A 26,815-nucleotide genomic window follows, 5' to 3' on the forward strand; every position below is an offset into this window, starting at 1 on the left:
CAACTTGAGCATTATGATAGAATAATGAAACTCAAGGGTAAGTCACGGATTACCTTCTCATTCAGAATTGGCAATGATAGTTGCCCCAATCGAGTCGCCTTTGCAGTTGCGGAGAAGGAATTGGAATGGTATCGCCTGGGATGGTACAGAGCAAGGCAAGGATTCGATCCTAATGGTCTTATCAAGGTATCTTATGGAAATGTATTTAAACATGTTCCCACTGTAGAAGACTTTTGGGCCAATGCCAAGGATGACTTTCATGTGAGAAAGCTAGCTTTCTCAAGATTGTCGGTGAACATGATGAGGGATACCAGATGGAGAGGCCTTGATATTCCCGATCAACTGGAAGATGATGGAAATGTGTTGAGAGAAGATTATGATATAGTAGAAGGAACAAAGTTGAATCCAATAGATTGGGATGATCATCAAGATCCTTCCTTGGAGGCAGTTACAAGAGCAGTTGATTTGCATATTGAGTCATGGTACAATGAAAGATTAAGGAAGCTACAAAGTCAAAGGATTTCCCTTACTTATGAGAAGATGAAGCCAAAAGAAGGTCCAGTGGAATCAGTCAGACAGAAGGGTGAAGGAAGTAGCTAGCAACAAGAAATAGTTAGAAGCAAGAAGAGAGCTTTGGAGGTTGAGAAGAGCAAAGAACATCCAGAACCTTCAGCAAAGAGACAACATGCAGCCCCATCAAGGGAAAGTATAATTGAGACTAGAGGCCAAGAAGATAACACAAGTGAACAAAGGACCATAGTAGAAGTGAGCTTTGATTTAGAGTCAAGTGGTTACAGTAATAGCACCGAGTACTCTCCTCTCTCAGAAAATCAACGTGGAGATGACATGGCAGTTACTAGTAAAGAAGGAGATGGAACGATTGATGTTGAGGCAATAATTCAGGCAGCCGAGGCCGTTGGTGATGCTTTGTTAGTCAAACCGAATCCAAATTTGGGGAGATGCACCGCACCACTATGGTTAAGGCAAATGCTTATGCCAAGAGGCGAGGTTGTAACTGCTCGAACAGTCGAAGACATCCAAGGACTAATAGAAAAGGGTGATAACGAGAACCAAAAACAAATGGCAAAAATAGTGGCAAAGGTAATCAGGAGTGACAATGATGGTCACCGAAATGTTTAGATTGCTATACCAACAGTCAACAAGGCAATGGATGAGATTGCGGCCCAAGAATATGAGATACTGGAACATAATTTGGGAAGAAACACAGATGATAAGGAATGTGAAGAGATCCAGGAGGGTATAACTTCAATCAGAGAAAGGTTGAGGAAGAAAATGAAAGGATCATAAAGTTGGAGGCTAAGAATAAATATTGGAGAGATTGCCAACCTATCCAGTAGTTGCACTAGGCAGCCCTTCCTCAAGATAGCGAGAGCAACCTAGAAGAGATATCGGCTTAGCTACATGAAGTCAGGGATTGGATCCATGATACAATCCAAGATGGGCGAAATTTCTTGCCTTCCTTTGTCTCGACATTTCGGTCATTAGTGACTGTTAGAAACAAATACAAAATATTTGAAGCGGAGTGGAAGGATTTCCTTCCATTCAAGGATTTAGCTATTCCTAGGCTACAGGCGTTCATTGGGCTACCGGAGGCATATTTGGAAAGGGCCAGGTTGGTTGATGAAAGAGGATTGAGTATAGTTGAGTCTTGGTTTATTGCCTTGACTACCAGATTGAGAACACTTGAGGAGATACAGAATGTAATTGCACAACACAGCCCAAGCGTCGACACTTCCATTTCAACCAGGATTGACATTGGGGTGGCACTTGATTTTGAAGACATCAGAGAAGAGGACATTGATGAGACAAAACTTGGATCAAGATTGGATGAGTTAGGAAAGGTTGCTATCAAGAAGAAACATTTGGGCACCCTTTCCTCCCTCAATGCCTTTATCGGATTTGCAAAAGAGTATGGGAAGGACCATGAGAAGACACTATAGGCAACAAGCAACATGATGAAATCGACTGAGCTTAAGATAAAGCATACACCTTGCCCTCCATGGAGGAAGTCAACGAAAGGCTAGCTAGGTTCATTGCCTTAGCTAAAAGAACGAAAGAAAAAGGGAGATTTATATTAGAAGATCATTTGATGTAAGCTCAAGTGGCAATTTCTCTTTCTTTTAGGGTAGGACAAGTCTCTAATTCTGATTGGCCACCATTTTGGTGCCTTCTCATTGGTTGCTACTTTTTCATTTTTTTCGTTGGTCCATTGGCAAGGTGGCATCTTCTCATTGGCCGATGGGGTGGCAACCCTAATTAGGGTTTTTAGGATTCAATATGGATTGTCGGTTTTGCTTCTTTATCTCTACCATCGGTTGTACATTTTGGCCTCTATATAAGGCCATTTGCTCTCATTTGTATTGGTCGGAGAAATTTTTTGCAAAGATAATGCCAAAAATCACTTTTCTTTCTCTTTGTTGTGACTTGCATGGTGATTAAGAGCTTTTGGTATTGTTGCCTGGTTTCTGCTTTCAAATAGTTAGAGTAAAATTTCTTTTCAAGTTGCTAAAGTGGATTGCATTTCAAGTTGTTAAGTAAAGAGTAAAGAAGATGAATAGTTGCATGGTAGCATTGGTGGATGTTTGATAGGGATAACTAGGCCACTAGCATCCTAGTGGCTTGTTGGGAAGCCTTATGTGGTAAACTAGTTTACTTTCCTTTGAATCATTGCATCTATGGAGGTGGAGCCGCCGGTTAACTTTCATTAGATTGAATCCTTGTCCATTTGCTAATCTTCCATTCATAGGAGTAGGAGTAGAGTAGCAAGTAGTTAGGAGTTAGAATTTTGAAGAGGAGAGTTAGAAAGGCACAAGTCATAAGACCATTCACCCTCCATCACCATCATCCTCTCCATCAATATCATCTAGCATTCACACCGAATCACCATCGTCATCATTCCATCAAAGTCCAAGTCATCCTCAAACAAACAACGTAAGGTCGCCTACGTGATTACCAACAAATCACATCGATATGCTGAGTTGGTATCCACAGGTGTAAGGAACATTGGATTTATTCTTATGTCCCATGAGTATTAATTTTTCAAGAGAGGAATTGTGTGTTTGATAGTCCGTATTAGATATTCAATTGCTAATATGTTATGTCGTATAAAAAAATGACCTCAACATAGGTTCGCTACATACAAATCTGTAGCAAGGCACTTGTGGGATTCTCTTGCAGAAAACTACAAGGTTGTAAAATCAACACATGCGAATGTAGTCAGAATTGAAGCTATCTCAAAGACAATGGAGATCCCAAATCTTCCTATAGTTCGTTATTGTATCGCCAAATATAAGGCTTTTTAGAACAATCTTTTAGGATTGATTTGAGTTTCTTCTTCTTTATGTTTGTAGTTGGAGAAGATGAACTGCATATGATACAATTATATATAATTCGATTGCATGTCCTCATGACATGCAATCCAATAATTCTTCTCACCTAGTTTTACCGAGTCAAAGTGGTTGAGTTGCTCCCACTTTTTCTTCATTTTTTTCACTTCTTTCCGTACATAAGAAGTATGCCCCTCATTGTAAAGATCATCTTTTATTATATGCAAGAAAGCTTTGAAGAATTGTGCATCGATAACTTTGATTGTGTAGTGCTATTTTGATGAAAAGTGAATACAAAGAGGCAATTGGAGGTGAAACTTTGATTGAGTGCAGTTGTGATATTGCAAATTGGAAGCTTTGATTGTAGTTTGCATCTGTTATCTTTGATTCATGTTATTGTCGTGTGTTTAAATAAATGAGTTTAAAGAGTTAAGAAGCAATTTGGAGCCAAAGCTTTGACTGTGAGTGATTGTGGTGATACATAGACTAGAAGCTTTGACTATAGCTTGTATTACCTTCTCAATTCACAAAAATAGTTGGAATTCCCTACTTCTAAAAGTCTTTGTTCCCCAATTGTAGAGGATATTCTTATAGAATTAGATTTTAAAACATGATTTAGAACCAAACCAGTACGCTTTCAATTAGCCTTTGAGCTGGCGTTAATTTATTGATATCACAATTTCCAACCATTAGATAGAAGTGTAATTAGAGATTTTATTTTGCCTATTACGCGCCCCACGGGTAAGTGGATTTTTTTGAAAGTTAAGAGGAAAGAATAGTAATAACACCATTTCAAAAATCTTTCCAACTTCTTGCTTACCTTTAGTCGATCCAAGGAATAGTGAGAAGGGGGAATCTTCTCTTAAAGGTAGGAGAGACTCTGTCTCATATATACTGTGGCTGGTCTACTTATTTTGCAATTGAATTTTAACAAACTGTTGGTTGCAAAATACCCAACTAACAAAGCTTTCAGTGCACGCAATTGTACAATGCTTTGCCCTTTGTACTGAAAATCAGAGTTGAAAAAATTGCAAATCTGGACTGAGTTATTTGCTGCTAAAAATCTAAACAATCTGAGATATCTCTTGCACTATTTGCATCTATTGATATTGTGGACATCACTTCTTATGTCTAAATAGAACATTGGTTTATCTTGTGGTTGAATGCAAAGTGTTTGATGTAATAACCATACATTTATGCTTAGTGAGAATTTGTATGAATGTCAGACAACTGTTTGTTATAATGAATGCACAATTTCTATGCAGCTTCCCCTGAATTTTTAAATCAGAATTGCCATTATCTGTTGTAATGCTTTGTGATGTATTTGATAGAATTCCTATAGAAAAATATTTGTATGTTGAAATGTGTTTGGTGGCTCAAGAAATCAGGAATTTCAGAACAGACCCTGCAAGTCAATTATTTTGACAGAATGTTAGACTACTGATTCATTGGAACGTCAGCCACAGAGTCTCAATTTGGCCAAGATTCCTATAGGGGATCTTTTAGTGCATGTTTGTGTGTTAGTGTAGCATTCGTAATTTTTTTTTTTTGTGGACAAACCTAAAATGAACCCTATCCCCAAATTCTGTTTCTTGTTGAATCTATAAACCGAATACATGAACCAATACCTGAAACCAAACATGAATCAGCAACATAGTTTTACAATATAACAGATTTTTGCTTTATTTAAAACAAAAGTTATCATGAAAATGGGAAGTGTAGAAGTAGAATAGTTTTCAGGATTTGACATCATATTCGTGGGAGGATAATGCCTCATATAATTGATGTGATTGAACATTGGGAAGTTGTGAATCTTTGATTGATGTTGATTTATAGCTGTGCAAGATATGTGTACATTTTATATTTTTATTGTATATTAAAACTTGATGTGATATCCGTATATGATTATGCAGGCTATAAGAGAGCAGCTGGTGCAACTCATGTTCGAAACTTTCAATGTGAATGGATTTTATGCAACTGAACAAGCAGTTTTATCTCTTTATGCTGTTGGGCGAATATCCGGTTGTGCTGTTGATGTTGGACATGGAAAGATAGGTATACCATATTGCATACAAATAGTAACTAGGCTAATGTATAAAAGCATCTTTTGATGCAATATTTTCCATTTTAATTGTGGTTTAACTTCTGTTGCAAAATGTCTTGGATTTTGGTATAGGATGTTTTGACTTTCTGTTTTTGAAAGACGAAGGTTTATGGGGTTGCTTAGAGCATTTGTGATGTTTATTAGCAGATAATCCATTGACTCATGTTTTTAGCCATTGCTAAAGTCTTATTAATTCAGAGAGTGGTCAAATTTTAGCTCTAAACCAATAAAAAAACATAAAAAGAAATTTGATATACCATGATCAAATCCTATAAGTCACATTTAGTAGACATCAATCATATATCACAATTAATTGGGTAACATTTGATGCATATTGTTTTATTATTCAATATTTCATGCTTTAACTAAGAGATGTATAACACATCGCACCATGGGGATGTGTCCCCAGGCAGATCTGAATTGTAGGATGCCCTAGAAATGGGTTGATGGGGGCAAAATGTTCCCTCTTTATCCACTGAGGGTGTTCTCCATTTTTTGATGCAAAATGAGGATTTCTTTTAATGTCCTAAGAATGTAGTATGATCTCCAAAATGCTTGGTTGTAATGTTCCTTCCGTGGGGGTAACTAGATTAACTAGTCACAACCACTGAAAAATGACACGAAGACCTACAGGCCGGCCGTACAATGGAATAATGTGTGTTTGTATGGGTCTGAAGGAAGCACAGAGGGCAAATGAAAAGGGTCGTACGACAGGGAGTGTGCACTTCGTACGACAAGAATGTGGGCATTGTACGGTGGAGGGTATGGAGGGGAGGAGTACGTTTAAGGCAGGGCACTGTATGGTTTAGGGAGGAGGGAAGGCATATAGACACTAAGGCTATACGGTGAAATGGAGGCCAAGTTGATGGCCGTACGGGATATCCTAGGGAGTCGTACGGTGGGGAAAATGCAAGCCGTACACTTGGAAATTGCAGGCCGTACGGATGGTGAGGAGGAAGTTGGTAAGTATGAAGATGCCAGAAGTGTGGACGGGTGGTGGTACAGATGGAGATAGTAGGTTGTACGGATGATGGAGAGAGGTACGGAGATGCTGTGATGCTAGAGAGGAGCGAAGCCAACACAAAACCAACACACAGATACTGCTAGCTTGAATTAACCAAAATACAGAAAAAAAATATATATCAAAAAATAAATATCTTGCAACAAGAATGAAGCTCCAACTTGCTAGATCTAAGTGAAGCATTATAGGCAATGGAATAGGGTGAGGGGGAATCCCACCGAAACCGGAAATAGTGAAGTACAGAGAATCCCAATAGGAATTCACAGTACACAAAAATAATCCAAATAAAATGCCTACCTAAAGACTACCTACAAACCGTGCTTAAATACCCATTTGGAAACTTTCCGAGGGTGTACAAAGATAGCCGATGGCAACACAAATTGCGGAAACAAAAATAAAATGGGTCCGAGAAATATTAAATCAAACGACCCATTAACAATAGTTTGATAATTCATTTATTTTATAACGGGAACATTACATTCCTTCATCCCAAATTTTGCTTGTCCTCAAGCAGATGCAATGCCGGGTGCTAGAGAATGTGCTCGCCCTCCTACGTCGCGTCATTCAATGGTAAGTGTTTCGAATGCACCAAGTATTCCTTCACTGTGAAGTTTCGCAGAATCTTCTCACGTACTTCGATGATCTCGGGCGGTTCCAATATGAGCTTTCCTTCTTCATTGAGTGGTGAGAGGTCTATGGCTATCGAAGACGTTCTTCCCTACAACCTTCTTCAAGTATGAAACATGTAAAACGTTATGTATACGACTTCCCTTTGGAAGTTCCAGCTTGTACGCGACTTCACCAACGCGATGAATTACATGATAAGGGCCATAAAATTGTGGCTTCAATTTTTCTTTTCCCTTTTCTTTCAATGAGGATTGTCGATATGGCTGGAGCAGGAGATAGACCAAGTCCCCTACTTCAAAACTCCTTTTCATTCTGTCTGTCGGCATACATCTTCTGTTGATTTTGTGCCTGCTGTAAGTTTTCCTTAAAGCATCTTAGTATGTCCTGTCCTTTTTTAAGCAATATTCCCCTAGATCTATCCATTTGACCCACGCTAGTTGTTGTGCCGAAACATAGTTCCTAAGGTAACCTTCAAGCCACTTGTTCACAATCTCTGTTTGTCCGTCTGTCTGTGGTGGTAACTAGTACTTGGTGACAATTTTGTCCTTGCCATCTGAAACAGTTCCGTCTAGAAGATACTGATGAATCACCCATCTCGATCATTCACAATGTTTCGGGGTAATCCGTGCGGGTGGAAGACTTCTCTAAAAAATAGATCGACAACTTGTGTGGCTTGAAAATTCGAGGGGATGGCGAAGAAGTGAGCGTACTTTGCCAATCTGTCGACCACCACGAAAATGCAATCCTTACCGTTCACCTTGGGAAGCCTTGTTATGAAATCCATTGAGATACTTTCCCACTTATGTTCTGGAATCGGCAGAGGTTGCAGTAACCCGATAGGTAGAGTATGTTCGGATTTGTTTTGTTGGCAGACTGCACACTCTCTTATATATTGCAACACATCCCCTTTGATTCCTTTCCAAGAAAACCTCTCCCAGAGACTTCTGTAAGTTTTGAGGGAACCCGAGTGTCCTGCCAAGGGTGAGTCGTGTATTTCCTTCAAGATTTTTTGCTTCAATTTGGATTTTGGCACTAAAAATATCCGATTCTTATACTAGATGATGTCACCACCACCCTATACTGATCATCCTGGGTGTTGCCATCCACTAGCTCATAGGCAAATGTTTTTTAGAGTATTCTACCAACATATGTGCCTTCCAGTTAGCTGAAATCTGGTTTAGTGAGCAGATGGCGGGTTTCTTGGACAAGGCATCTGCAACTACATTGTTCCTCCCTTTCACGTATTCAATGTCAAAATCAAAAGCTTGAACCTTTCTTACCCATTTTTGTTGTCTTTTGTTCAAGTCCCGTTGCTTCTGAAAATATCTCAAACTGTTGTGATTCGTATGGATGACAAACTTGGCACCTATCAGATACTGCCGAAACTTGGTTAGTGCATGTACGATGGCCAACATCTCTTTGTCATAGATGGAATATAAGCATTTTGTCTGCATAAGCTTCCTGCTCTCATAAGCTATGGGGTGTCTATCTTGCATCAGTTCTATGCCAATGCCTTCTCTAGATGCGTCACACTCCAAACTGAACGATCGAGTGAAATCAGGTAATGCAAGTACGAGACAAGTGCTCATTGCCTCTTTCAGCTTATCAAAAGTGAGTTGTGCCTTTTCATTCCATTGGAAAGATCCCTTCCTTGACAGATCTGTTAAGGGCATGCTGAGCTGAGAGAATCCTTTAATGAACCTCCGGTAGTAACTACACAGTCCGAAAAAACCTCGCAATTCCGAGAGTAATTTTGGGGGAGGCCAATCAAGGATAGCTTGAATCTTCTCTTGATGAACTTGAAATCTGTATTTACTGACAACATGCCCTAGTTACAATATTTTTGTCATACCGAATTTACACTTGGATTGCTTGGCAAACAAAGACTGCTCCTCCATGACCCTCAAGACTTCATTCAGGTGCTTTAGGTGCTCCTCCCATGTCCTGCTATAAATAAGATCATCAAAAAATACCAATAAGTACTTACGCAAATGTTTGTTGAAGATGCAATTCATGCATGATTGGAATGTAGCAAGTGCATTTGTTAATCTGAACGACATGATCAGAAACTCATAATGCCCATAGTGACAACGGAAGGCCTTCTTTTCTATGTCTTCCTCCCTCATGTGGATCTGATGGTATTTGGAATAGAGATCTATTTTCGAAAAATAGACTGCGCCATGCAATTCATCCAGCAACTCATCTATACTTGGAATGAGATATCTATTCTTTATTTTTTTTTGTTCAACGCACGGTAGTCCACACACATGTGCATCGTTTTGTCCTCCTTTTTGACCAAAATTACTGAGGATGCGAAGGGGCTAAATTGGGACGGATCCATCCTTTCTCTAGCAGTTCTTGAATAGTCTTTTCGATCTCATCTTTGAAATTCTTGGGATGATGGTAGGGTGTAGTTATGATCGGCTTGGCTCCAACTTCAAACTGGATAATATGTTCAAACCCTCTATGAGGTGGTATACTCGGAGGAATGTCAATGAAAACTTTATCATGTTGACTCAAAATATCCTGGAGTTCATCATCCTAGGGAGGTGTCTGTTGCCCCTTTATGGGTTCTGTCGAGATAAAACAATGTGTAACCCATGCAACGTCATCACATCGAAAAATTGCCTACATCTGATGTGCAGAAACTTCCTTCGGACCTTCATTTGCCATTCCGCGGAGAACAACCTTCTTTCCATCGACAACAAAAGTGAAGTCTATCTGTTTGAAACTCTGAGTGTATTCATCAAGTGTCTCCATCCACTGTATGCCTAGAATAACCAACATGTCATCAAGGTCCACTATGAAGAAATCCTCAGTCACCGTGTGATTTGCCATTGTGATACTTAGCTAAAGAATAAGGTGCGTGCAGGGCAGAAGAGTCCCTCTGGCAACCTTGACTTGAAAGCCTGCATGTGTCTCCGTAGGTAGACCTCTTTGATTCACCAAAGATGAGTTAATGAAGTTTAGAGTGGCTCCGCTATCAAACATCACCATAACCCTTTGTCCTTGAAGGGTTCCCGTACATGAAAAATTGTGCACCTCAGGCTACTGGCTAGGGAAGTAGTTCCTCCGCATCGTACCAACGCTACAATCGTTTCTGTATGATTCAAACTAACCATGTTGGTGTCGTCATGATGTTGGTTGCCTTCGGCGAGTGTTTCTTCCTGTTCGTCCTCATCATCAGACACGACCTCAATGTAGTGTATTTTCCTTTCTCAAGGCATCTGTGGCCAGGTTCCCACAGTCCCTTGCAGTTGAAACATAATTTCTTCCTTTAGAGTTCCTGTTTGGTAGCTTCGTCCAATGACGGCTTTCTGGGCAGAGGTTTATTATCTGTCCCTCGGAAACGCCGACGGTTTGGGGTGTGAGTAACTTCGAGAGGATGATGTCGATGATGATGCCATGCTCTATGCCTTCTTAATAGCCTCCAATAGAGTGGCAGGATTGAACCCTTTGACCCAACCTTTCAGTGGTTCTGTCAGTCCGTCCACGAAGAACACTATTTGTCTTCTTTTAGAAATGTCCATGACCAAAACAAGGAGTTTCCAAAATTCCTCAATGTATTGATTGATCGATCCAGTTTGTCTTAGCCGTGCCAGATCTTTGAAATTGAGTTCCGAATTTTTACCATCAAATCGCACTATCAATCTTTCAGTGAATTCCGCGTAAGTAGTCATTTGATCATGCCCCAGTGTGATGGTGCCGTGATGCCACCATTTATGCGCAACTCCCTCCAAGTGTAGCGCCGCAAATTTGATTGCTTCTTCTAGCATAGGATTCAGTTGGAATTAAGTATCGGCCTTCATTACCCACGCTTGCGCAGATATGGATCCAAATCCGTCAAATGGAGACAGATTTACTTTACTCAACTTTCTTCTGAGATCATCGTTAAAGTATCCTTGGTTTCCGCCTCTCGAATATCTCATTCTCAGATACGCATAATCTTTGTAGGATATATCCTCCTCAAAATTCGCATTCTTTCAGTCTTCTCTTAGTTGTTCTTGCATCTCTTCAAAGGTTGGTTTTTTCCTTCCATGTAGTGCCTGAAAAGATGACATGGAAGGTCGAGAGCGTGCTGGATGAGGGTTTGTTTTACTTGACACTGAGTCCGCGCTTTGACCATTTTGTTCTCCAGATATTTTATTGTCTGCCAACTTCTTGAGAGTTTCTTCCATGAGTCATTGAGTATCAGTGATCTATGCCTGATTCTTTGCAAGTTCTCTCAGTAGTGCCATGAGTTCGGCAGCTGTTGGTTCTGGTTCAACAGCCATTCTATCAATGGAATGGGTTCTTTGTCTCTTCCGGCTATAAACTCTCATTCACTGTTCACAGGTTGGCAGGATTGAAGCGCTCTGATACCATTGTAATGTTCCTTCTGTGGGGGTAACCAGACTAACCAATCACAACCACTGAAAAATGACAAGAAGACCTACAGGCTGATTGTACAATGGAATAATGTGTGTCTATACGGGTCTGAAGGAAGCACGGAGGGAAAATGATAAGGGCCATATGGCAGGGAGTGTGCACTCCATACGACAGGAATGTGGGCATTGTACGGTGGAGGGTATGGAGGGGAGGAGTATGGTTAAGGCAGGGCACTATATGGTGTAGGGAGGAGGGAAGGTGTACAGACACTGAGGCCATATGCTGAAATGGAGGCCGAGTTGATGGTCGTACGGGATATCCTAGGGAGTTGTACAATGGGGAAAATGCAGGCCATACACTTGGAAATTGCAGGCCGTACAGATGGTGAGGAGGAAGTTGGTAAGTATGAAGTAAGATGCCAAAGGTGTGGAGGGGTGGTGGTACGGATGGAGATAGGAGGTTGTACGGATGATGAAGAGAGGTATGGAGATGCTGTGATGCCAGAGAGGGGCGAAGCCAACATAGACCCAACACAGAGATATTGCTAGCTTGAAGTAACCAAAACACAAAAAAAATTAAAAAAAAAAAAAAAAAATATATATATATATATATATATATATATATATATATATATATATATATATATATATATATATATATATATATATATATATATATCAGACAATAAATATCTTGCAACAAGAATGAAGCTTCGACTTGCTAGATCCAAGCGAAGCGTTATAGGCAACAGAATAGGGTGAGAAGGAATCCCATCGAAACCGCAAATAGCCAAGCAGGGAAGATCTTTCACTTCTGAAATGGCGAATTATAGAGAATCCCAACAGGAATTCGTAGTACACAAAAATAATCCAAATAAAATGCCTACCTAAAGATTATCTACAAACTGTGCTTAAATACCCATCGGGAAACTTTCTGAGGGTGTACAAAGATAGTCGATGACGACACAAACTATGGAAACAAAAATAAAATGGGTTTGAGATATATTAAATCAATCGGCCCACTAATACTAGTTTGATAATTCACTTATTTTATAACGGGAACATTATATTGGGCACATTTAGTTGTCACTAACAAACACAACTCACTAAAGTCAAATAGAATACCTAAATTTAAAAATGAGGTTCACCAAGGCTCTGTCCCTTCCACAACCATAATGCAACATCTTCAAACCCTGAAAGTATTCCACTTAACAAGAAAAATACAAAAAGAGATAGTAAGAGGGATTTCTGGCCAAAGAGAGGTCACTATATTGTCAGATATGTCTCTCTACATTTTTGGATTGTTAGTTAGTGGCCATTGCCATGGCTAATCAATGATTTTTGTTTTGTTTTACAATTGAATCAATGATGTGACAAAATCATAAGTCTGATATGCTGAACCAATGAACAATGAAAGTAATTCATTGTCGATAATTTCAAGATGTGTAAGAATCAGATTTTCATTTATTAAACTGCTGCTTATTTTGCTTGTAAATTCAAAATAGTAAAACATAGATTGTTGAACATCAATATATTTCTAAATTATTTAAGGGATGGTATTATTTTTTATATTTGATGGAAGATGAGTTTAGATTGGAGTGCTACAATTTTATTGGCAACCAAAGATCGTCAATATGCAAGCCATTAAGGAAATAAATCCACTTCATTATTTTGGAATGACTCTTGCAACAAATAAGCAAAGTAATTCAGTTGGGAGTTAGAATGTAATTGTATTATTTGTTTCCTTAGTAAGGAGGGAAAATATACTAAGGTCAATGAGCACTTGCACATCCTCTGCAAGATTAGTTTAGATGGGAGTGCTACAGTTTTATTGCCAACCAAAGATTGCCAATATGCAAAAGATCCATTAAGGAAATAAATCCACTTCATTATTTTGGAATGACTCTTGAAACAAACAAGCAAAGTAATTCAGTTGGGAGCTAGAATGTAAATGTATTATTTGTTTCCTTATTAAGGAGGGAAAATATACTAAGGTCAATGAGCACTTGTACATCCTCTGCAAAGGCATTGCTTGTTGTAGTAAACTTAACAGTTAGGAGAGCTAAAATGATGAGTTTTCAATGTTGTTTGCTATTGACCCTTCCCAAGACTTTCCAAACATTTTTCCACAGCTCCTATACTGTGGTGGTTGTAGAATCCAAGTGGAAAAAAATAGCCTTAGGCTTAATCACAAGCCTTGTTATTAGATAGAAAAGCTTGTGAGGAGGTATATGATGCAATTGGAAAACTCTTTGTTTCCAATGATATGCCATTTCATGTTACTCAATCTCCTTGTGGCTAGGCATTTGCCATGTTATGCATGGTTAGAATTTGGATCATCTTACATGCCTCTAATTTCCCAATTTTACCTACATGAGAGTTGGTTATTTCTGATACAAGCCATATACTCTTCCTTGGTATCCCACTGAAAAGATCATTCTTATGGAGTTAGTAAGGTAGTTGATGGTAGTACAATCATACCTGTCTTCTTTGCATGGGCCAGGCGTTGGTATTTCATCAAAGAATCCTTTGAAGTTTGGTGGCTATTCACTGGACACAGTGCTGAAGGCCAAGAACATGGAGTTTGAACTATATAGGATCCCTTTGAAAAAGTTTATGGCGTGTGCTTGCTTTGACTGGTGAGGAATGAATGATAAAATCAGAAAATCTTCCATTCATATTCATTACCTTGAAGATCTTTGGGTTGATTTGTGCACGGAGATTGATATCCACTAGATGGATTATTGCTTGGTTGACCCTTAAGCAAATTGTGGACTTCAATCTTGCAGTGATCCTTGTTGGGGTTGAAGATGATGATCAAGTCCTAGATCTAGAGTACACTAAGCATCACCTTGATAGGCTTCCTATCCCGTCTCCATCTTATTCATCCACGGAAAGCATCTCCATTTAGGACCATTTTCAACCTATTCTTGCCAACGCAAAATTTAGCTGAAGAAAAGAGGGTTGAAGACCATAAAGGTGAAGTGTGAAAAGATTTTGATTCTGCTTGTCCAATTGGTTTAAGGGTTGAAAAGTGAGGTAAATAGTAGGATGACATAGACTCTTTGACAAAAGACATTCCAAAGCTCTCCATTAATGGTGACAAAGGCAATGGATGTGTGCTTGGCGAAATTTGTTGAACCTTCGAAGATTCACATTGTTCTTAGTGATGATGAGCTTCCTCCTCTGCTAAGAAAGTGCTTGCCAAGGAGACCATCTAATCCTAAAGTTTTGGTTGCAACTACCCTTTTTGATTCTGTGACATCCTTTGTTGAGTCAATGGTTTCACCCTTGCATGCTGGTATGGACACTCTTTCTTCTGAGCAGACACCATTCCATGTAGATCCAACTCTAATCACACTGGCTATGCCTATTTCTTTAGTTTCTCTTACAGTTTTGATAGTGGAGCAATATCACAACTTTGAGAACACAAACTTGAGAGCGTGTTCAATGTCTGTATCCCAAATGTTGTGGTTACATCCATGACATTAATGGATACTTCATTAACACAATTCAAGCAATTCATGGCTGAGCTACACATAGCAGCCTAGCTTTAGTTCCGATAATGTCTAAGTCGCCATCTGTTGTAGCTACAGTTGCACAGGCTGATCCAATGTCCATTTTGGTTACCACTCCTGCCATAGGATCCTCTTCCTTAACTCTTCCTCCTTAGAATATTTAAATCTGAAATTTACATGACAACCATGTGCATTATAACATAATGTCTTGAATAATGCCCAATAATAATTTCGATACTCAATTTTGACACCTGCATATTTTAATTCTTCCACTTTCCACTTACTAAAAATTAATGGGGCCCGAGATAGTTAATTCTCAAACCCTTTCTAAAATTGCTTCTTTTCAAATGTTCTAGCACAGACTAATAATAATTTGCAAAATATAATCTCTAAATTGCACGGCGTAATACATTCAGACCAAATATGATAACAATAGATTATATGTCTACAACTATTAATTTTGTTAGACAATACTATTATTCTGAGTACAACTTATCTTTTCCAAACCAGTGAATATATCTCAAACCTGTAATAACTTTATTTTCGAGCTTATCCTTGCTAAAATCCTTCTAAAAATTATTTCTTTCTCACGAACTCCGCAGGATGGCAAGATTTTTAGTTCTAATACCACTGGAATATCCCAATCGGATATTCTCTCTACTTTTTCCTCAAATAAATTTAAGAATATAAACAAATAGCCCAACAAATCACTAGTGAATAACTAGCACAATTAACTAGGAAATACGCTAGAATTCGTTATTGCATTATAAACCAGCAATACAATAACAATCCAATCATATAAACTGTGATGAAAGTAATTGGCACCCAAATTGAATAGGTAAAAAAATTATATGAGGGTGAGGAGATCCAAATGTTTGTCACAAACCACCATATGTCACATGCAATTTTTAGAACTTTCTCCGGTTTGGAATTATTGAAGGTACTTTGTAAAATTTAATTTAGTTTCATTTATCATTTTGTGTCATGTTTACATAATTGAATATATTATTTTTTGTTTACATATTTAAAAAGTGTTTTTTTGGTCATTAATAAGTTTTAGATTTTATTAATATGAAAAGATTTTTACAATAGCAAAACAATCCATTTATATTTACCCTATAAGACCATAACTTCAACTACAAACAACTTACTTCCAAACTTTCATTACTAAGAGCCTCTTAACAGGCATATTAACTTAAACATACTATTCCATATAAAATATATAGTCGCCCATCCCGCTGACTTCTAAGGGTGAAAGATGCATTGTCCCAGATGGTTATTAGCAACCAATAGGGTGTTTGAAAGCAATCAAATACAACAAGGGCCCAAAAGGTAAAGGCAATTATCTTGGATAATGATCGGTGTGCTCAGGTGGATTTTGTATTAGAATTCACCAAGCACATCATGTCTATTCTTTAGTTTTCTAACAATGATGATCCTTGTTTGTAGGACATCTAAGATGCCATGGACAACATGCTAGAGAGGATAAAATTGGTAAGCTTAATACAAATTATACAATCCTCTATCCTTGTTTATTGAGAGATTTTAACATTTTAATTTTTGATTAACATTACAATGTTACATCAAGATAACTAACATGAACATCATTTGACATCTCAAGTCATTCATAGGAGAAAGCATGATCCTAAGGACACCTTGTACAAAAAGGTGGAGTCAGTTGTTCTTCATCACTAGAACAAGATGACTAGACCTTTACACCTCGTGGCATATGCATTATCTCCTAGGTATTATAGCTCTGAGATACTTGCTATTCCTAGTAGAGTACCACCATACAAAGATCCTAAGGTTGCTAGTGGGTATAAGAAGGTAACCAAGTAGGCTCTTTAGCAATCATGAGGTTGCATCGAATGTTAGCAGAGTTTGTAGAGTTTGTCTTAGGAAAAAAATGCACACCCTGATGCTATTAATGACCACAGTAGAATGGATGGTACTAGATGGTGGTACCTACATGGGAAAGACTATATGTACCTCCAGCCTCTTGCCATTAATATCCTATCACAAGTAAGTTTTAAAGTCTTTTTTCCCCTTTTTATGGCCACTTACCATGTAGAATTAAAACTCTTAAATTTATATTTTTTATAACCAAAGTAACGAGAATCAAAATCGGCAAAGCCGAATCAAATTGTGAATCAGCTATGAATCGACAAATTAAAAAAACCCTTTAAATATAGAGATTTTAACAATTTAAAACTTATCTCGTGCACCCTTTATTGAATATAACTTAAACACACTATAACATTATCAAATAGAAGTTAACATACGTAAACTTGGAACATGAATGATAAATTTATCACATACGTAACTATGTTACATGTAAAATGTAAATTGTAGGATGTAGCTAAAGTAAATAGAAATCATATGATCATAAATTATAATGATTTGAATCATAGAATGTATGTAAGATGAAGATCCATAAGACATCCAATCATAAATGTATGTAAGAATCTAAGATGAAGATCCATGATACGTATGTCTATCAATATCTGTAAACAAAATGAAAAAACAAGGCTCCAGCTCAAGCCTCATCATCATCTTCAAGCTCGGTCATAGCCTCAACCTTAGCTTCTGAGTATCCAATTTGCCTACTAGAAAGGCATCTAAGGTAGGTAGGTCCTAGAGGATTGTTGAGCCATAGCCCCCGCATGTAACATTGGCTCACAAACAACATTACTACGGCCTGTGTGTGTGCGGGCACGTGTGTCTACCAGTGCTTGAACGTGCTCTAGCTACCAACTCTGTCATGGCCACAACTTCAGCCTCTCTATCCCCCTAGTGAACCCACTCATGGTCTTCCTTAGTGAAAAATGGATCCACAGCCTCAGTGAGCCACTCTAATTTTAGATTAATCTCCTCTAGAATGATCAGAGAGTAGTTAGCACCCAAAATCTGTGTGATCCTAAGACGAAGGTTGTAATGAACAAAGACAAGATCATTCAAGCTCTGCACACTCAACCTATTTCTCCTCTTCGAGTGGATGTGCTTGAACATGGACCAACTGCGCTTACATCCAGAAGCACTGCTTGGCTGACTTAGAATACAGATGGCAATTTTTGAAGTTTTGGGGTTGTGGGCCCAAACATTTGCCAGCATCTATCTGAAATAAGGGAAAATAAAAACAATTAGTCTCATTTACAACTTTAAAATTGCATAATCAACAATTAAAATGCCCAACTTATATGTCATAAAGTTTAGATTCATCAATATATTATTTAATTTTTACCTGGCTGTATTGTTGTCCGAGCATTTCTGGCCATCTTGCTAGAGAAAATTGACCATCTTGTTAGAGAAAAGTGGCTCTTCTTTATTATTGAACTTCTCGAGCTCAATGGTTGTAGTTGAGCTATCCTCATCACTACTCAACCTTTGGATCACTGTTAATAAGCCGGCGAGAACCTTCTCATCCGCCTTGAAGTCAAGATTGAAATGAATTGCCAGATTCAAAAAGTAAGTTGTTGAATGGATGGGTCGGTGGAGCTAATTTTGCCATCTCCTATCAATGATATCCCAAATAGGGGCATACTTCTCCGACACTCCTGCATATTGCACTCTAATGGTCTCCTTGACCCTATCTATGCCCCCATATATGTAGCCCATAGAGAGCTTCTCCCCATCAACAGTTCGTAGGACAGAGACAAGGGGCTCAATGACCTGCATATAATGTAAGAAAAACCTTTGAGTCAAAACTTAAATATAAAATAATATAACTAAAAGTAAAACTAAATCATTAAACAATTAATATTAAATACTAAATAGTAAATAATAAAATACTAAATGTTAAATTGCAATAAATTTACTTTAAGGATTTCTTCAGTGGGTTTCCAAAAACCATCATCATCAAAGATGTAATCCACTCCCACCCAACAAACATGCTTTTCAAATTATCCCTTGATGTCAAAAAGGACTACAATGTGATGAAATTTGAAGCAAACTTCGTGATGCCTAGACGAGTTAATTCCTTGCCTCCTATGTAGTCCCTCATTGTTCTAAGGACGAATGAATGATTATAGATAGACTTGCATATATTTTTTTTCCTTTCGACTAATGATTTGACCCACTCAAGCTTGCCAATTTCCTCCAACATGAGGTCAAGGCAATGTGCCTCACAAGGAGACCAAAATATGGTGGGGTGCCTCTTCATTAAAAGTTTACTTGCAACAATTTTAAGTTAATTAGAAATTCAAACATGTTAGAACTTAGGAAACTTAGAATTAGAAAAGTTCAAAATTCAAATAAATTTATTTTCAAAACTTGAAAAGTTAAAAGTTTACCTGCAACAACATAACTTGCTGCATTATCCATCACTTCTTACACCACATGTTTTTTCCCCACCTCTGCTATGACTTTTTTAATAACCTCACATAAGTATGTGGTGTTTTTTATATGAGCGGAAGCATCAATGGATTTGAGCAACATGGTATATCCTACAAAACAATGAATTATCATGAATCATCAACAGATTAGCAATCAAAAAATCAAAATTTGAAATATTCAATCACGATTCACAATTCACAATGTATGTAGGAAAGTAGAGTGATCAATTACCTCCACAGGAAACAAGAAAATTGAGGAGTGTTCTATTCCTTCTATCTGTCCAACCATCAGTCATGATGGTGCAACCCTATTCGATCCACTCCTTTCGGTGGTCCTCAAGCTCAACCTTCATATCCTCTACCATTTCATCCAAGAGGTATCCACTCAACTTAGCTTCAGTTGGGGCTTTCAACCCAGGACCACAAATGGCAACTACATTTATCATGTTTTGCCAATAAGGATCCCTATCACAAATAGAATATGATTAGAAATTTAGATGACAAATCATTATGTAAGCTAGTAAAGTGAATCTATGATTAATCAATGAATCATAAAACAAATAGATATAATTAAAATTTTACTTTAACTTTAAAGAAAACAAAGAAAGAGAATCAATTGCGCGACTGCAACAAATGGAATGTTGCAAAAGTACCAAAATTTGCAAATTTCTTTTCTAGAAGCATCATGAATCTCCTTGTTCAAACCCATGCCCTCAAGCGTGGGTTGTGAACCAAGAGTAGTGTGGGGCACAAAGTAATTATCCAATTTGTTCTTCCGCACTCCAGGCTGCAATAGGTTGGACTCAATTGTAATGTAAGACCGACTAGCACTAGCACAAGCACTAGAATTAGGATGAAAAGGAGGCTTGAAAGAACCCTTTCCAACATAACCTATGGATGTAGATGCTGATGTGGCCATAGGAGCATGGGAGCCAATAGCCCTTAACCCTTCAAGTTGGCTTTTCTTATTTAATTTATCTTGTTCATATTTTTCTAATGCCACTAAACAATTGCGTTTTGCCTCAGGAGTTTGTAGAGTGTGAATTGTAATATCATGTCTAGTTATAGTAGCAATGTGGTATTTGAATCTATAAATACCGCCATAATTTATTTCTTTACAAAACATATATTTTATTTGAAATTTGTTTCTTGTAGGAAAGTCTTCGGTGTATTTCCAACATTCATCTTTTTTACCCATTGTGGAAAATGAAAGTTAAGGCTGCTGCAATAAGAAAATTCAAGTAAAATCTTAAAGTTTGAAACTAATAAATAAAAGTTACAAAACAACAAACCCTACTTTGCAATTTAGTAAAACTAAAAAACATTCAAAGATTTGCAAATGGAAACTAAAAAAATTTAACAAAAAATGCATAATACACTAACATGCAAAAAAAAACCAACACTTACCTCTTGCAAATGAATTGAGTAGTGTTGCTATTGACTCCTTAATGCTCTCAATGCAATCTTATGGCCTCCCCAAATGGACTTTTGATCCCTTTAGTGCTCTTCCTTCTTGCTGGTTGGAAACCTATGGTTTTTCTTTTCTCTTTTTCTTTCTCACTTTTTCTCTTTTCTACTCATGCTTAACACTTAGAAGGCCCTTTAGGGTTAAAACAAAGAGGAAAGGCCCATTTTTTTTTTTAAAACATGTGTTTTATTAAAAAATTGAGTCCACTTTATGCCTTGCCGTGTAGCCAATTCATAGAGCCGATTCAGACAATTTTTTAAAATCGTTAGGCTTGAATCAAATTGCCAAACCGGCGATTATGGCGATTTTTAGGCGATTCTTGGAATTGTGGTTTTAACATTATCAAATTTTCACAATCCATTTCAATGCACAAATTGGTTTTTAGATTCGATTGTGTATTTTTTTTTTATCATCACCATTTCGGATCACAATCTATAATCCATCATTAGGATTAGAGAGCAAAGGATATGAAAAGAAAAATATATGCAGACAAGCCTCTCCAAAGAGAAAAAAAAGGCCAGAGGAGAAAGACAAACATGTAGCATAAGGAGGAAACGAAAGAAGCAAAAAAATAAAATCATAAATATATGTAGACAAGCCTCTCTAAAGAGAAACAAAAAGGCTAGAGGAGAAAGAGAAACACATGACACAAGAAGGATAAGAAAGAAGCAAAAAGCCTTTCTTTTTTTTGCGTCTTTCTTTTTCTCGTGTGGTGTGTTTCTCATTCTCCTCAGTCCTTTTTATTTCACTATGGAGAGGCTTGTTTGCAAATATTTCTTTCTTTTGATATCCTTTTCTCTCTCATCTCGATGATAGGTCACAGAGTGATCTGAAATGTTGATGATAAAAAAAAATACACAATCAAATCCAAAAACCAATTTATGCATGATATGGTATTTCTAATTTTTAAAAAAATTTGTTGGTTGTCTCTCTAGATTGTGAGCTCTTCTGCTGCTGAGTGGAATTGGATTACATACTCTTTTATTCACTCAGTGAAGTGTAACCGGCTGGCTTCCAAGAAAGCATAGGACTTGGTACTCATTCAAAACAACTGATGCCTTCTATCACGTAAGAATCCAAAAAGGGTCAAAGAAGTTGTGGGATGTAGCACTTGAGTTTGTTGACTTGGATATAACCATCCAAGTTCTCACTAGAGCTACTTTGCTGGATGTTGATGATATAGCACTGTCTAGGTGTTTGGGTTGCAATGATGATGATCTTGATTTAGTTGCTATCATAGATGCACCCATTGATAGCTCATTTTTGGATGACCCATTTGACCCTTGAAGGGCCTTGATACAATGATAACTTATTAAACATTTGTCATTATATTTTAAACTTTATTATTTGATTGACTAGTCTATGTTTCGAAATTTCATTTTGCAATTCAGTAATTCAATGTATGATTTTCTTTAGAATAACAACATAGATTAATGAGCATGCATTTAATGTTTACCTTTGACATTTGTCATTGATCAATGATCAAGCAGCATATATTAATACTATGAAATGGTTTAGTTTTGTAATTATGCATATTTCTCTTAGACACACACACACACACACAAAAAAAAAAACATTCTCATGAACCCAAATGGATTTGTTTTTGCCCAAACCCGTGAACCCGAACCCGTCCTGGCAACTTAGTGCTGTTATGAAGTCTGGGAAATGGTTAATAAATGGTTCTTGTGGGATGTGGCATCAGTGCGATGTGCCAATTAAATCTACAGTAAGATTAATTTGGGTATGTGAAAAGGGGTCTCAAATTATTACATTGATTGCTTTCATCGACAGGTTTAGTCAGGGGGCTGTAATATTTGATTCCTACATTGCTGTTAATGCTCACTAAGTTTCTGTTATACGTGTTGGTTTAAGATAAAAGTCTGGAACAAACTGATTATTGCCAAGAACACATACTGGTAAAGATCTGGGCATATATATGAGCATATTTTCTTGTCTTCCATAACAGCAAGCAGTCCATTTATGATTAGAGTAGCAACTAAATTTCTGTGTGTAGACTGAATGCAAACTATATGATAAAGTGTCTCTGTTAAATCTGAGTATATTTTCAGAATGTTATATATGCCAAGTGTTTAAAAAAATCTTACATATGAAGACGTTTGGAAGGGAAGTCTGATTCAATTTGCTAAGTTCTCGGGTTTATATATTCTTAATATTAGATTTCGTTTATCTTTCAAATGTTTGACAGAATTGCCATGCAAAGTATTTGTATTTTGTAATGTGGTTTTTGGCTCAAGAACTCAGAAATTTGAGAATAGACTTTACTTTCCAACTGTTTGATGAAATTCCTCCAAGACATTTCAAATATTTAAGGATAGAACAGGAATGGGTTCTTATAGTATATTTATAAAATGGCTATTGTTTTGTTTGATAATATTGGTTATTTGTCAGTGTGTTAATTGTTGTCAATGGATTAATTTGTATTTGTTCTTATGTGATCGATGTAGGCTTATGTATGTGATCAAATTAGCTTCTATTTGATGATGTTAAAGTTTTATTCAATAATGGGTGCATGAAACAAGTTTTAAATCCTTAAAATCTTTAAATTTTAAGGGTTTTTTTTTACGCTGGCGAATTGTTTCCCCTAGTCTTCGAAGTTACGAGTCACAAGTCGAGTCGGCCTTGTTGAGTCCGAGCGAAGTCTGAGCATGGGAACTTTGGTTTAGAACTTTAGATCCTCTAAACTCTATGCCCAAGCTCATGACGAATGCAATTGACCAATGGAGGGTATGGCTGGCCTATTCTACTGTAGTATGCTGATAATTATGAATGAAAAAGCCCATATCTATAGATGCTTCTGATCTTTCATTGCTGGCCTGATTTTTCCTTTACTGAATCTGAAACTTAATTCTTTATGCAGCATCGCTGATGTAGAAAACTATGAGACGCCCTTGAGTGATGGTTGCACACTTGTAGGCACCTGATCATTTGAGATTTTTCGTTCTCTAAAGCCTGTAGCTGCTGCTGAAGAAATCCCTCTCTTCCAAGAAGTTGAAATCCAATTTCATACAATGCATAGAATGAAATCCAATTCCCTCCAATGGACTTCTTATTTCTTCAAAGACACACAACTTTGGCAAAAAATAAAATCAAAAGTTTTATTTACACCGCATAGCTACGGTATCATTTCATGGAATTTCCTTATTAATGTTTATTTGTTTTCATAAACAACTTATTTCTCTCGGATGACAGCTTACTCTTCTTTTCTTGATTTCCTTATGGTTGCCCCAGGGTAGTAGCCTGTGGTTTGTCGTCTCTTGTGTTTGGTTTTTGTTGTTTTCGTGCACCGTTTGGTGTCCCTGCCATTGGTTGCCCTTTGCTTTGTTTTGGCAGTTCCTTGGGCCACTTTTATGGTCTTTCGTTGGATATTAATAAATTAATCTGATCTCCTTAGATGGCATATCTCATGATGACCCACTTTATTAACACTTATTAAAGTACTTTTAGATAAAGCACTTTATTTATTTTTACTAAGGTAATACGATAAAGTGCTCTTATCTTTCGATAAGTCACTTTAAATTATGACGTTAAAGTAGCTTTATTGTTCCCCCACTAAAATACTTATTATAAAGTACTCTTATTTATTTATTTAAATTAAACATTAAAAGTAATACTTCATTGACTTTAATGTCTAATCCCCTTCTTTGGATTACATGAAACTGAATTCTGATGCATCACATGTTCACCTGGTGATGTCTGCAAGTATCAGGCCAACTGTCCATCTCTAAAAAATAGGGATCTCCCTAAATTCAGAAAATTGTCTCCAAACAGCAAAAACAACTCATTGAACCTTTTGCCAGTCTCCTCCACAACATTAGGCTCTCCTTTATAAAATAGGAGCCCTTCCTAAAATTTAGGAGATTGACTTTTACCCTTGACAACATTAGATAAATTCCTAAAAATGCAATCAGAAGATGTCTTGTGTGAATCTACACCATGTGGGTCGGCTCCCTATGCAATTCATTGGGCTGTGGAAATCCAGTTAATTGGCCAATCCTTTTAGAAATGTTGACACTAAGGAAAGCTCAAAAATGGGGACATTATATCTTTCATCAAGCTTCGAAACTCACCAAGGATGTCTTTAATCAAGTTTTGACACTCACCATGAATGTCCTTAATCAAGTCCTTCCAACATTCACCAAAATGTCCTTTAGGGATGTGTAATTTCTACCTTGAATTATGGTGCCCTTAGCAGTTCTCCCTTAACTGCAACTGCAAGAGGGTGTCTTTCGCAACCCTCCCTGAATTGCAACCATTTTGCCACTTTTTTTGGTTCATATCTTAAATGCTTATTAACAATAAATAGAGACTACATTATAGAGTTACATAGATGCATTAATTACTATTTCTGCATAACTGATTGACACAAACTTTCTAGTTTGTTGTCACAGCAAGGGATTAACCTCCTCAAAGCTTTGTTGGCTTCCCATTCCTTTTCTGATTAGATGTTGTTGAGATCCTCTTTTTCATATTTCATTCTGTTATGTGGTGTTCCTTCTATTTCTTTGTCGCATGTTGCTTCTATTCCATGGCTTGACTCCTTTTTCGACACTTGTGCCCTGGCTCCATGGTTCTCATCTTTTTAAACATACACCTTTCTTCATCATTTCATCTCTCCCTTGACATTGATTCCCTATATTCCAAAGACCTTTGCATAAATAGCATTTTCTTTCTTTATTGTTCTTTCTTGACTCTTCATACCCATGTTGTGCATTAGGTGGAAGATTCTTGGGATTTTCCTTTGAAGACTTGGATTTGTTGTCCGACAAATTGGGTAGTTAGACGATTATGGGTATGGGCATGGTTGTGTCGTTTCATTGGCACCGTGTTAGATGTTATAAATATGGCATACACTTATGTAATTGGCATCATGTTGGTGTTGAATATTATTACTTTGTATGGAAGCATTTGATGAATGAATGATAGTTTACTTTGATAAGTAATATGTTTATTTCTTGTTCACCTATGGGCTGAACATTTTGTGCCATTGCCAGTTCGAATCCAGAGTGTTAGCGAATGGAAGGCTGAGAATAAATGAGAATATGTGTACTAGACAACTGGAAAACTAATGAGGAGGATGAGACAAAACCCCTGGAAGGTGAGCACGAGGCGGCCCAAAACTTCCACATCCTGTACCGCATAAGCCTCAAGACCTTCGTACAGAGAGAAGCCGTGGAAAACGAGGTTATGTAGGATACTGTGTGGGATGCCATGCATGCAAGCCCAACAACGAACAGGTTCCTAGACCAACTCCCTCGTTTAATTGCACAAGCATACATGTTGCAAAAGAGAGGCAGGGAATAAGTGGAGCAAGAGGAATATTGTCAATAAACCCTCAAGAATTTCTATGAGAGAGACACATGGAGTCACAAAACTGAACCATGAGCTTTTGAGCCATGGTACCAAGAGCACTCAAGAGTCTGTAATTGTCGCATGAGTTGACCACATGATGTATATAGAGTGAATAAATAAAAGAGTATTTTAATTTTAATTTTTTATAACGGTTGTCAAATGCCCAACCTCTTAAATAAAAATAGGAACTTGAGGGAGGATATTGATGAATTACAATCTGTGCGTGGAGATTTAATCCAAGCCGAACGAAGGCGGCAACTGAGACAACTTGCCGAAAAACGGATTGTGGGGCAGTCGGAAGAATCACCAAGTGTGGTAGAAGGCAATCGCGCGGGTGGCGTAGAAACTACCGAAGGGTGCCACAGTTCTCCTGAGTGACCGGTATAGTGCAACGAGGAATTGCTCGAGTAAACATGACACAGATTAATTGTGCTTGAGGAGACAAAGGAACAATTTCTACATTCATCCCGTAGACCACTACGAGAGGGAACCCGTAAATAAGTAGGAAAGGAAGCAAGGCCAACAGAGGACACCGGGGCACAAGAAAGTGTCGGAGGGACACTGCACGGTGGTCAAAGTAACCCGCGGGGACCAATTCCCAATAGTTCCAGGACACAATCGAGTGGTACACACACAACTAGTCATCAGAGGACGATGAACAT

General features: G+C 37.7%; 1 protein-coding gene across 2 annotated transcripts in view; it reads left to right on the forward strand.

Moving 5' to 3' along the window:
* The window catches only part of LOC149552088 (actin-related protein 7-like), a 212,476-nt gene that overhangs the window by 52,844 nt on the left and 132,817 nt on the right, over nucleotides 1–26,815 (forward strand). For both annotated transcript variants that reach the window (XR_016352859.1, XM_089787559.1), the window contains exon 3: nucleotides 5,261–5,402. Coding sequence is in view for 1 of the 2 variants with exons in the window: in XM_089787559.1 (XP_089643685.1) it covers nucleotides 5,261–5,402 (142 nt within the window). In the remaining variant the exon portion in view is untranslated. The remainder of the gene's footprint in view (nucleotides 1–5,260; nucleotides 5,403–26,815) is intronic.

Source organism: Cupressus sempervirens, chromosome 6 (assembly GCF_028749045.1).
Source record: "Cupressus sempervirens isolate cs-2001-9-10 chromosome 6, ASM2874904v1, whole genome shotgun sequence".
Taxonomy (NCBI): domain Eukaryota; kingdom Viridiplantae; phylum Streptophyta; class Pinopsida; order Cupressales; family Cupressaceae; genus Cupressus; species Cupressus sempervirens.